General features: G+C 35.3%; 3 protein-coding genes across 3 annotated transcripts; 2 read left to right on the forward strand and 1 right to left on the reverse strand.

Annotated features, from left to right (window-relative positions):
* Positions 1-175: 175 nt before the first annotated feature.
* On the forward strand, positions 176-4,040 carry LOC125420396 (uncharacterized). Its single transcript, XM_060814367.1, has 5 exons — positions 176-595; positions 1,293-1,359; positions 1,690-2,088; positions 2,842-3,185; positions 3,335-4,040. Exons 1-5 carry the CDS (start codon positions 509-511, stop codon positions 3,548-3,550), a joined length of 1,113 nt encoding a protein of 370 aa, XP_060670350.1. The 5' UTR covers positions 176-508; the 3' UTR covers positions 3,551-4,040.
* Positions 4,041-6,362: 2,322 nt separating this feature from the next.
* On the forward strand, positions 6,363-11,536 carry LOC125422294 (LRR receptor-like serine/threonine-protein kinase GSO1). The gene has a single exon (XM_016016378.4). The coding sequence runs from the start codon at positions 7,293-7,295 to the stop codon at positions 10,233-10,235; it is 2,943 nt and encodes a 980-aa protein (XP_015871864.4). The 5' UTR covers positions 6,363-7,292; the 3' UTR covers positions 10,236-11,536.
* On the reverse strand, positions 11,280-13,415 carry LOC125422297 (glutaredoxin). The gene is made up of 4 exons (XM_048473152.2): positions 12,891-13,415; positions 12,387-12,475; positions 11,703-11,801; positions 11,280-11,536 (listed from the first exon to the last, which is right to left on the reverse strand). The coding sequence occupies exons 1-4, from the start codon at positions 12,992-12,994 to the stop codon at positions 11,451-11,453; spliced, it is 378 nt and encodes a 125-aa protein (XP_048329109.2). The 5' UTR covers positions 12,995-13,415; the 3' UTR covers positions 11,280-11,450.
* Between the last annotated feature and the right edge of the window lie 89 nt (positions 13,416-13,504).

Raw genomic sequence — 13,504 nt, forward strand, 5'->3', positions numbered from 1 at the left:
AAATTGGCACATTTTAGTTAATTCGTTGCTAGCATTTCTTCAAAAATAGACAATAAATAAAAAAATTATAAAAAGAAAAATAAAAATAGTACGATGTACTTTACAAGAAAGAATAAAAAAATTAAAAAACCAAAATATCCGCAGAGTGAAAAGTGAGAGGTCATTGCGAGAGACATAGCAATGGGAATTGGATTTAGGATTTGTCCAAAACAATATTTTCACCCGCCCTTCAACCCCACTCAAACACAAACAAAACACGCCGCTGTCTTTGCATTCGTTTTCACTCCTCTCTCTCTCTCTCTCAATATTCCTCCATAGCCCCCAAGCCTCAGAATCTCCGATTCCTTACACTTTCCTCTCCGGTTCGTTTCTTTCTCGGTGAAATTTCTGCGATGGGAATTTCTAAATTTCCTTGTAATCTAATGGGTTTGCTTTAGAATCAACCAGCATGCCGTTGTTGAGTCTGTGACGAACTGGGTCAGTGGGGGTTGGTTCATTGCTTTCAGATATGGCAGCTAAAGTTGGTTCTTCGTTTTCTTGTTTTGTCGCTTCTCTTTCTTCTCCTTTTCATACAAGAAGAAGAGGAAGCTCTCAGGTGTGTTTCGGCCACGGTTGGTTGGTAACTCAGAAAAAAGAAAATTTTGATTTTTTGTTTTCCCCAGAAATTTCATATATTCATGTTGTGATAAGTGTGCAAGTTAGGTTTTAAGGACTAAGAATTTATGTATTGGTAAATGGGTTTTGACTCTTCTTTTTTTTCTAAATAATCTACTAATTTTGAATGTCAAAAAGAAAGGAAGATTTGGATAGGTTTAAGGAATCGAATTTATCCAGTGTGGTCATTTGGTGGTCTCCAAATGGCCTTAAAATCAATTATTTTGGGTTTGCTATTGTAGTTCTAATACTTGAATCAGTAATTAGTTTGGATTATATGACTTATGGTTGTGAATCAGTAATTAGTTTGGATTATTCAACTTATGTCTTTCGGCTTGATATCTCTTCACATTTTTTTTTTTCCTAGAGGAACCATTGAACTTTGGAATCTTACTTATGCAACTTTGGAGTCTTACTTATGCAAACAGATTACATATGAATGCTGCATTGTGGATTTCCATCATAAATGACCGCTGAAAGGCCTCCAACTTGTTTACTTGTGTGAAATTCTGTTGCATGTTTGGATTTTCAATTTGTTTCTGGTTATTTCGTATTACTTGCTAATCTTAGAATGTTGAAAGAGATTTTCTTAGAATGTTTAGACTTCAGCTAATGTGAATTCTTTTCTTTATATCCAGTTGAGCTTTTCACGAGGTTTGTATGGAAAACAGCAACATGAAGCTCACGTGTTAAGATATTCTAGAGGTGACCTTCTGTATCTTTTGTTTTAGTTGTCGAAATTCTACATTCTGTTTGTAGGTGCATTATGTCGAGCCCAAAACTCTGTTTAGTCCATGAGGCTTTTTGAAAATTTGGCTATCATTGTAAAAAGGGAATCTCTGGATTATTAGGACTCTATTTCAGTAGAACTACCATTTCTGACTTAATCTGTGTAATTGCAAATTAGGTGACTTGTTAGTGTGATGATACTGAATACCTTTTGAGTTATTGTCTCATTAACTGCGGTGAAAAGTGTCAGATTCGTTACTATTGCTCTGATGTTGTTTTGTGTATTCCTTGTGGTATTATGAGTAGGCAAGTCATGCAAGTGCATACATGGGATCGTGAATTCAAGAGGAAGGTTCAGAAAACGGCAGAGTGTTTTCTTTGCAGTTTCTGAAGATCGATCACAGTACAGTGAGATAGAAGAAGATACTTCAGATCAAGAAAGTGACTATTCTGACAATGAAGATTTATTTATTACTAGCAGTTCATATATCCCTTTTGATGGTACTGATGGAAAGCCAGGTTTCATCTCCTTTTATAACCGTCCTTATAAAGCAGAGAATGATGCCCCTGTGTCTGGTCCTCAGAGGAATAGTAACAACCTTCTATGGATTGTTGGTCCAGCTGTTCTGGTGGCATCTTTTGTTTTCCCTTCATTGTACTTGCGCAGAATTCTCTCGACTATATTTGAGGACTCTCTGTTGACAGGTGAATTGGAGCACTTTCATTATTGTGGAAGTTTAATTCAAATCTTCTCTTTTCTTCTGACATGCTTAGTTTAATAATTCAGAAGCCAATTTATCTCAGATGTATTGTCTTCATAAATCTTGGAAGATATCACTTTATTATGCTGCATTGTAAATACTCATACATGGAAGGTCTATATTAGAGCTATGTATGGTCTTTCTATTAACATAGATTCCACATTGAAGAGGTAAGAGTTGGTGCTGCTGCCTGCTCAATCCAGTGAGGTGCATCAACACTAGGAAGTTACTGGTGAAGGAATGCTGCTAGAAAGTTTCTTAGATTACTTGAGACCATTCTTGGTGTTTAGCATGGGGAGGATTGTATATACCTTTAATACCACGACATGTGTTAAATAGGGTGGGAAATTTGAAAGATAACCCAACTGAAATGGAAGACTTCAGGCATACTAAAAGCATAGTTAAATGATGATGGTGCAGGAGAATCTATAGAAAAGAAGGGTACCATGAAGGGTACTATCAAGTGGATAGGGATGAAAATTTTGAAAATCAATATGAAAGCAAAAAAGAGTATGACATGTAGTTCAAACTGGAGTGGATTTGGAAAGCAGCTTTTGCTGTTATTTCCAATTTGGGATCCATAGAGTTTTATAAATCAGTGTTTGATTCATATAATAAATGTCAATTTTCTCTTCAAAATTCTTAAATCCTGTTAATTGTGGTTACTAAGTTCTTTTGTAAAATGTTATTTTATCAGATTTCCTTATATTGTTTTTCACGGAAGCTCTTTTCTACTGCGGCGCTGCGGTGTTTGTTCTTCTTATTGACCATTTAAGGAGGCCTACTTTACAAGAAACCACTGCAAACAATAATAAAATCCTGGCTTCTCAATTAGGACAGCGAGTCTCATCTGTTGCTACCCTGGTACTTAGTCTTATAATTCCTATGGTGACAATGGGACTGGTCTGGCCATGGACTGGTCCTGCTGCTTCTGCTACACTTGCTCCCTACCTGGTTGGTATCATTGTCCAGTTTGCATTTGAGCAGTATGCAAGATACAAGAAATCGCCTTCATGGCCTGTTATCCCAATAATCTTTCAGGTAAAGCCAATCTTATCTTTGGTCATGTTTTATCGAAACATCTTTACAATTTAACTGTTTTCTGCTCCTCTTGATCAACATAGTTACATGCATGGTCTCTTTATATCTGGTAACCTCGTGAATCAAAGAGATTTCTTTTTGCTATGCAGGTCTATAGATTGCACCAGCTGAATAGAGCAGCACAACTTGTGACGGCATTGTCATATACGGTTAGAGGAGCTGAGATGACATCTCATAACATGGCAATAAATAGTTCCTTGGGTACACTTTTAAATGTTCTTCAGTGTCTTGGGGTTATCTGCATTTGGTCTCTCTCAAGCTTCCTTATGAGATTTTTTCCTTCTACTGCCATTACTGCTGAGTAAGGCATTAATTTTGTGCAAGGACTGGTAATTGGTAAGCTACTCACTGGTTTAATCCAGAAAATACTTAGGATTTTTCTTTTGAGGACTAATTTGTCCCAACTCTTTTTGTGGTTTTAGACTTTTAGGGCCCATTTGTGTTGCAGGACTGGCTTGGTTGGACTGGACTATGGGAAGTCTTGTCCAATCATATTGAGTTAAATCTAAAATACTCCAATCTGATTGGTTTGAACTTAAAAGTAGTCCAATCCAATCCAGTCCAGTTCTGCAAGACAAACGGGCTATTAGGTTATAGTTTTTGGTGGCAGTTTGAGAGCAAATGGGTACTGAAGCACCTTGCTTCTTGTATAAAAGCAAGTTGAAAGGTTATTGCAGGATTTTGTAAATGCAGATAGTGAACTCTGGAGAGAGCAAAAAGTTGATAAAAACAAAAAACAAGTTATGCAGAAATGTCAATATGCTTTATTGCAACACATAGTTTTTTGTTTTTCTACATGGAAGACTGCTGAGGTAAAGTGTTTTTCTTGGGGTTCTTTCAGTTGGACTCAGTTGTTTACAAAGTTGTATTGTTAAATCCTGAAGCTGAATTCTCCACTATTCACAAAAGACAGAGAAAGAAAAGAAAGGGAAGGAAAAAAAAAAAAAAAATGCTACAACATGTCGTTACGGAGAAATTCTTCAGTTTGTCTTTGTGGAAAGCTTAAAATTTGTTGAATAGATATTTATTCTCCGTTTTCAAGTTATTTGTAATTTCTGTAAAAAATAAAAAAATAAATAAATAAAACGAAGGGAGAAATTTCACCAAATAATAGAAATTAAAATATTATAAATATTTTTTGAGATGCCAAATACAGCCTTTAGTAACTGGATTACGAAATTATAGTATCCAATCAATGTCTAGAATTTTTGTTGGGTCATTTTTTGTGGAAGAAAAGGATTTTGGTATTTTTATAGCGATTTTGCTGTTTTTGCTGTAGGTTGTGAGGAATCTTGAGGGTTCAGAGGTATGAAATTTTTTTGACTCAAAAAGAAAAAAAAAAAAAAAAATAATAATAATAAATAAAGGTGATGAAATTGATGAACCATGAAAATTTTTTTAAGTGGCTACCAAAAGTACTGCCGGACCATATGTCAGAAGGAGGGCTTAACTCAACAACATTACATGAAATAAAAAAACAAAAAAGTGGATGATTTATATCAAGTCAAAAGGTAGTGGATAAAGATAATAAAGTCAAACTATCTCACATAAGCTACTAACGTATATAATAGTAGTTTAGCCAATTACTCTCTCACCAAACCAGAAATAGATTATACAATATCATGGGTACTAAATAATCTTGATATATTTTCTTGAATACATCAGAAATGACAAAATTTGTTGAATTTCAATTTTATTTCTTTCATAACTTATTGGGCACCACTGAAATTGTGACTACGACTTTTTCTTTTTCTTCTCGAATTTTTTTTTTTAATTGAAATTGTTTTTATGCTCATTTGTGCAGAAAGTATTCATTCTTGGAACCCTTTTGTTGTAAATAATTAGATTTATCACCTCAATGTTAATTTAATTCCTATTTATCATCATCCTCAATAATTCCACCTTCTACTTTGTCTTCATTTCTTTGTTAATTCCATTTGTCTCTCATTGGTATTGATAAAAATTAAAATTAACCCATCTTCTATTACTATTTCAAATACCAAAAAGAATGGAGGGGGAGGGTATATATTATTAACATTAATTTCCCTTTATTTAAATAGTAGATTAGACCAAAACTCAGATTAGGTGAGAGCATAATTATATTCTAATAAAACTATTTTATATTTTATTTTTATTGTATTTCTTAGCAGCTTGGAAAACATGAAAAGTATATCTTATTTGCTATTAGAAAACTACAAATAGAACGTCAATTGGGTGTTTGACAAATAGAACCGAGAAACATATAATAAAGAACCCAAAAAGAAAACAAAAAAAGGTTGATAATATCTTGAGCACGTTGATTTTCAAGCATGCATTCACTTGTGGAGCACTTTGGTAACCTTTAATCCTTGGGAAAAAAGAAAGAAAAAAAAAAAAAAAAGTTGAAAACTAGCATTTGGGATATACCTGGTCCAGCTAGGTGGAGTAACTAGTAAGTAATTTGTTTGTCTTTCTGGGATTTTCTGGTTGGGCAATTTCTATTGGATTCTTTTTTTTTTTAAATCCATATTGGTTTGTCCTAGCTTTTGAATTCCTGAGAGACTAAGCAAAAATGAGAGAGATATAAAGCTATTAACTAACGAGTTATAATGCTCTTCCAAAAGAAAATCCAATTGTGAAACTAACTTATTTGTCCTCTTTTGTTTGGGATCCCTATAAAAAAGAATCCTTTTTATAGTTTAAACTAAACCTTACTTGGCCAATACAAACACCTTCCAAACCTATTATACCAAACCTCACATGCTTTTTTGTCTATATACTGGATTTCACACATAATTGAAGAAGCTGGTCTCTGCTGTGAAAAATTCGATCAAATGTAGTTGTTTTGCTTTTTTCTGTTTTCTTCCTGTTTTTTATTTTGGTATTAGGTGGTTTAGGTTTGAGGGAAAGAATTTCAGGTTTGAAACCCTCAAATCCTTATCAACAATAATAATAATAATAATCATAAAAAAATAAAAATAAAAATAAAAAAATTGGAATAAAATTATTCATATCAGAATGTACAGAAGATTTGATGTCCATAGATGCATGTGGATGATTTCTGAACTATAGAAGGAAATTCAAACATACACCATCATCAATCAAAAGGAAAATCCTTAGATCAAGCTGTTGATTTTCATCTTCCTTTATAATTCAGTGTTTGGCTACTACCACTAGTTTTGGCTAAACTTTGACCTTTTGGTCATTGAATATTGTTAGGCAAATCAAACTTCATAGGTGCATGAATGTATGATATATCCTTTATGCTTCTCATTCTATGACTTCCATAAAAAAACTTAATGGCTCTGCACCTGTTTAATTGACAAACCTTGGAAGTTTTAATTGACCATGCCTCTTAGTAAAGTCAAATCTACTCAGTCTGTTTGGAATTTTGCTTTGTCATTTTTGGGATTTTCCCCTTTCTTTTATTCTTCTGAATATGATCAAAGTGTATTACATAGCAGAGGGACACCCTATTTTTTAACTCCAAATAGTGGCTAAAGAGGGGTCCACTTGAAATTTTCTATCAATTGGGTCATTTTTCAACTTTTTGTTCTTTCAGCAGTGCCCATCATACCATCTTGTGTCCATAAAATTCCCTAACTTTTAACTTACAAAAGCATGCTTATAATATTCCATCATTTCCTTTACAAGAAAAAGGAGAAAAAAACTCATTCGCTTTTAGTAAAACTGAAAAAGGTAACGAAGAGATGGCCACCTTAATAGAGTTCAAAGCCTAATTACTTTTTGCTGCATTGTGATTACTTACTTTCTATACTGATTAGGCTTGTCCTTTATCTGAACAATATAAACTCCCAAAAACCCCATGCACAGCCATAATCCCAAGCTGTTTTAAAACCAGAGGTTTCAAATTCACTCCCTAATATCCTATCCATCTCTGTTGACCATTTGCTTTCCTGATTCTGTTGAATCTCCAGATTTCTTTGTTTGTTGTTTCCTTCTTCATTTCTACATGGAACTAAACTTCCCCACTAGTTATAATAAACCTTAAGAATCAAGAATCAGATACTTTGTTTGAATTTCTTAGCTTTGACCTCAAGTGTGGAAATGACTGGCAGTGAAATTTCTTCTTTCTTGTTGTTTTTGGCTGTAATTACTGCTGTTCTTTCTGTTTGTCATGGAGAGAACTTCACAGATTCCTACTGGCTTCTGAGAATCAAATCAGAACTAGTTGACCCAGAAAAAGTTCTGGAGAACTGGTCTCCAGAAACTAATTTATGCAGCTGGAATGGTCTTACATGTTCATCTGATCAAAACCATATTGTGGTGAGCTTGAACCTATCCGGTTCAGGACTGTCTGGTTCCATTCCAAAAGAGCTCCAGAACCTCACTTCACTTCAAACACTCGACTTGTCGTTGAATTCTCTCACTGGCCAAATACCTCCTATGCTTGGACGGCTTCAAAATCTAAGAACACTTCTCCTGCATTCAAACTATCTCTCTGGTAATATTCCTGAAGAGATAGGTCTTTTGAAAAACTTGCAGGTTCTTAGAATAGGAGACAACATGTTATCAGGTGAAATCACACCTACTATTTGTAACTTGATTGAATTGAGAGTATTAGCTATTGCCTACTGCCAACTGAACGGAAGTATTCCAGTTGAGATTGGCAGTTTGAAGCATCTGATGTCTCTTGATTTGCAGAACAACAGTCTCAGTGGTAACATACCTGAAGAAATCCGTGGCTGCAAAGAGCTTCAAAACTTTGCAGCATCAAACAACATGCTTGAAGGAGAACTCCCTTCTTCAATGGGGTCACTTAAATCATTGCAGCTTCTGAACCTGGCAAACAACAGTCTTTCGGGAAATATTCCTGTTCCATTAAGTAGCTTGTCCAACTTGACGTACTTAAATTTGCTCGGTAACAGATTCAGAGGCAACATTCCTTTAGAGTTTAACCAGTTGTTACAGCTTCAGGTGCTTGATTTGTCAAGAAACAACCTCTCTGGAAACATCACTCTTCTCAATACCCAGTTAAAGAGTCTTGAAGTTCTGGTTCTTTCTGATAATGCATTGACCGGTAGCATTCCAAGCAACTTTTGCTTCAGAAACTCAAATTTGCAACAACTTCTTCTGGCTCGAAATATGCTCTTTGGAAAGTTTCCTTTGGAGCTACTCAGCTGTTCTTCACTCCAACAATTAGACCTCTCAGACAACAGCTTCGAAGGAGAATTATCGCCTATGTTGGACAGGTTAGAGAGCCTCACAGATCTGCTACTCAACAACAACAGCTTTTCAGGAAATCTACCTCCTCAAATTGGAAACATGAGCAATTTGCAAAATCTTTTTCTGTTTGGCAACATGATCAAAGGTAGTCTTCCAGTGGAGATTGGAAAGCTACAGAGGCTAAAAGCCATTTACCTCTATGATAACCAGATGTCAAGAGAAATACCATGGGAGTTAACAAACTGCACAAATTTAACAGAAATTGATTTCTTTGGAAACCATTTTATAGGGTCCATTCCTGAAATGATTGGGAAACTTAAGAATCTAGTTTTGCTTCAACTGAGGCAGAATGACTTATCCGGTCCAATCCCACCAAGCTTGGGATACTGCAGAAAGCTTCAGTTCTTGGCCTTGGCTGATAACAAGCTCTCAGGATCGTTGCCACCCACATTCAGATTCCTTTCAGAACTAAGCACCATTACACTTTACAACAACTCCTTCAAAGGCCCTCTTCCTTTATCTCTTTTCCTTCTCAAAAAACTCAAAATCATAAATTTTTCTCACAACAGGTTTAATGGAAGCATCTACCCTCTCACTGGCTCAAATTCTCTTACTGCATTTGATTTGACAAATAACAGCTTCTCAGGTCCCATCCCTCCTAGACTAGCCAAATCTCGAAATTTAACTCGTCTTCGCCTTGCACACAATTACCTTACCGGTAGCATTCCTTCCGAGTTTTCCCAACTCACAGAGCTCAATTTTCTTGATCTATCATTCAACAATCTGATTGGTGAAGTTTCACCACAACTCTCAGGCTGTAAAAAGCTTGAGCACCTGTTGCTCAGTAACAACCAATTAGCAGGCACAATGCCTTCATGGTTGGGGAGCTTAAAAGACCTTGGTGAGCTAGATTTCTCCTCTAATAACTTCCATGGAACATTACCTTCAGAGCTTGGGAAATGTTCAAAGTTGCTGAAAGTTTCTCTTTATAGCAACAATCTCTCAAGCATGATCCCAAAAGAGATTGGAAACCTTACTTCTCTCAATGTCCTCAATCTTCAAAGAAACAACTTTTCAGGATCCATTCCATCAACAATTCAGCAATGCAAGAAGCTCTATGAATTGAGGCTTTCAGAGAATTCTCTGACAGGTTCTATACCGGATGAGCTGGGAAGGTTGACTGAGTTGCAAGTAATCTTGGACCTGAGCAAGAACAAACTCACTGGTGAAATCCCACCATCTCTAGGAAATCTAATGAAGTTGGAGAGACTAAACCTCTCTTCTAATCAGCTCCAAGGACAAGTTCCATCATCACTTGGAAAACTGAGAAGCATGCATGTTCTGAACCTGTCAAATAATCATCTCCAAGGAAGAATTCCCACAACTTTTTCGTCATTCCCACTAAGCTCATTCATGGGAAATGATGACAAGCTATGTGGCCCACCATTGGTATCGTGTATGGAATTGGAGAGGCAAGGTAAAAAGCGCCTGTCAAATACTGCAGTGGCAAGCATCATAGTGGGCATTGTTTTGACATCAACAGCAATATGCTTGGTCATGCTTTACATCATGCTTAGAATTTGGTGCAATTGGAGAAAAGTGTCTATCTCAACCTCGGATGGTGGTGGTGGTGTTGGTGTTGTTGGTGGTGGACCCGAGCACAGGAAAGAAGAATTAGATCAGGAGAGATGGGCTTTTGGGTATTGGAACGTGGATTCCATGGCACTTGTTCCTTCCAAAGATAAGGGTACTGATAATTCTACAAGTTCATGCATTTTCCATCTGAAAATGGATACAGAAGCCAAGGAAAATACCACAGTTTGAAGCCCATGATTCTCTTTTTTTTGGCTGGGGTGGTGAGACTTGAGAGGGAAGTAAACTTAGCATTGTACAATTTTGGGTTTTCTTTTATTCCTGGCTTTCTGTCTTTTTCGCAGCGTGGATTGTTTATTACATTCGTTTAGACTGTCAAATTTGTAGAGATAGAAATCTTCGAGATAGGCTAATGAAAAGTAAACATGTAAGTTCCTTAATATTATTCAAAACCTATTGCTAGCACTTGGCCATAAATTCTTAAACGTTTTGAGGAAAGTGATCTAGGAGAAAAGCCCGTCATGAAAATATAATAAGAACAAAGCTTTGGGTGACCATTTGGATGAATGTGGATCCACAAATGTTATTGCTTATTGGGTCTCTTTTTTTTATTTTTTTATTTTTTTTATCATTACAAAAATCTCTCTGTGTCTTGAACGCACACGATCAATGCGTACCATTAAACCATCCTCACTTAATGCTTATTCGGTCTATAAATATATATTATTATGCAGCTGTGCTGACTAGAAATCCAACATTAGACTGAGACCACTGTTTAGTCAGTACGAGTAGTCTTTTTGGTTTATTTTCCTAAGGAGAGAAGTAAATTGCTTAAGTCGTTCTTGCTTTGCCAAAAAATATAGTTGTTCAAATGTAAAGTTCTCTTTTACCCAAAGGAAATAACAAATAGAAATGTTAAAAATTCCGTTTGGTGTCCTTAAATTCGATGACTACCAACACTCTACGCATATAAAAATAAACTGGACAATGTGAAGCTAAAGATCAGATTTTCCTACTTATATGCCCCGACAAAACTGCTGTTCTGGTCATCCTTTCAAACTCAAAACAAATTTGCAAGGTTTGCTGATTCTTTGCTAAAGAACAGGTAATTATACAAGTTTTTTTTTACGAGTAATAATGGCTCTGCGCAAAACCAGACCTCAACTTGGACATCCACATGGTCAACAAATTTGATACACCAAAATAAGATAGAGGTAACCTTTTTCAACCATAACTCAGTTAAAAAGCCCCAAACCAAAAGTTGCAGCTGAAATATGCAGAAAACCAGAATGTGGTAATTTAGAGAGTTATTAGAAATCCATGTTCATACTATTCATATACACAACATATTTGAATTTTATACTATTATTTTACAGCGTGTCGTCTCCGGTCAGTCGGATCATTTTCTTCAACTTGTGTACAGGAAGGGCTCTGTGGCTATGTTATTCACAGCTGAGCAGAATTCTTGGTAATTGCACCAGCATCAGTGAGAAGCGGCACCAACAGACCAGCCTGCTGCTTCTCTAAAACAGCTGCAGTGATTAAAAAAAAAAAAAAAAAAAAAAGGAAAAGGAAAATAAATAAGTAAAAATGGAAATTATCTGATGGTTTTTTTTTTTTTTAATTAGACAAGGCTTGATAACAAAAGCCAAGCTTGATTGAATATAAATTGGGAAAAATGTAAAAAGTGGAACTTACAATCACAGCCACCAATATGTTTTCCCCCAATGAACACATTAGGAACAGTCCTTTGCCCTGTCCACTTTGCTAGCTCTGATTGAATTTCAGATCCATCACCTTAAGTAGAACGACAAGTTTTTCAATTTAGTTCAATGATAGGCAAGAATAAAGTTGCCTTAAAGCCTTAAACTTGATTGGATACCTAAAACACATTTCTTTAGTGCACTCACTGGCCCATAAAAAAAAGTTTCCACAGAAGTAAAAATAATATCTTATTTGGTTATTCTCAACTGGGATTTAGCAAGAAGAACACCAAGTCACTGCTAGCAAATAGTCATCAGCCTAGAAGCCGAGTATAGGATTTCTAAAGGGAAATTTTGTGTTGATATCAAGAATCTAATAATAGTTTACCATCCTGTTAGTATCTTCAGAAATCTATTCTTGAAAGCAGTTTTAACTAAATCAGTCTTGAAGCCCAGTAAATAATCTGTAACAGAGACATACTTTAAAAAGAAACCAAACATCTAATTTAAACCATTTTCCACAACAAGAAGAAAAAGAAAAATCAAATTCTGTAAGAACATGAACTTAAAGTCAAAGTCAAATTTAAAATTTAAAATGATGGAAATATAGACAATTTTTATCAACATGAAAAATTAATGACAGAAAAGCCTATAAATCGCAAGAGATTATGAGTCTTACTTTCCTCATCCAGTTCAATGATTTTGTAACTTGCTCCAAGTTGAGTCAACAACTGTTTAACCCTCTTGCAGTACCCACAATAAGTTTTACTGCAAATGCAAATTGAAGAACAGGAAAGAGAGAAAGGAATCAAATTTCAATTTATAAACTTGGTTAGAAAACAGGAAGCTGATTCACTTCTACAAAAGATAATATTAGACACCATAACCAAAGCATATAAATTGTTAAACCGACTTGCATGATCAAAGTTGGTCTCCAAAACCTATTAGGTACAAAACCTAGAAAAGTTATAATCCTTACCCATTTCGCAGAATCTTAAGTGGTTTACTAATTGATATTTGAGCTAATCTTCTCAATAAATTAGATGACCCATTTTGCAAAATCTTAAGTGGGTTACTAATTGATAATTGAGCTAAGCTGCTCAATTGATTAGATTAAAGTTTTGGATTTTGGAAATAAAGTCAAATGGAAAGAGAAAAGTACTATGATCGAAAAGAAAGAGACCTGAAAACGACGACTGGGTTGGAGTTAACAATCTGCTTGGCCTTCTCTAGCGCCATGTCTAGCTCTTCCTGGCTCTTCTTGCTTGAGCTCAGAAAAGAGCCCATTTGCTGTTTGATTCAAGCTTATCTTCTATAATCGGAGAGAGAGAGAGAGAGAGAAAGCAGCGGAAGGCCCTTGAGGTGGATGTTTTGTTGGCAATAGAATTGGAAGAAAAGGGAAAAACAGAGGAAAAAACAAAAACCAGCAAATGAATGGGTATTATTGTCTTTTGCTTATTTATTTAATTTTTATTATTACACTGATTTCTATCTCAAAACATAATTTTTAGTGAATTATCTCAAAAAAGAATTGTTCATGCATTAAGCACAAAGTTACTTTTTTATCCAAAGGAAATATAAATAGAATTGTTGAAAATTCCTAAAGCCCAAATATCCTACTTATAGTTATACCCACGTAAAGGATCACAAACGACCGTTTTGGCACATAACCCAAAAAAAAAACAAAAAAATCCTACCGTGCTGATCAAGCTCTAAAACTCTAAGAGAAGGAACAAATTTGCAAGTTTTGCTGTCTCATGGCGGATAAATAACAGTCAATTGTACAAGTTTTTGCTT

Source organism: Ziziphus jujuba, chromosome 2, assembly GCF_031755915.1.
Source record: "Ziziphus jujuba cultivar Dongzao chromosome 2, ASM3175591v1".
In the NCBI taxonomy this organism is placed as follows: domain Eukaryota; kingdom Viridiplantae; phylum Streptophyta; class Magnoliopsida; order Rosales; family Rhamnaceae; genus Ziziphus; species Ziziphus jujuba.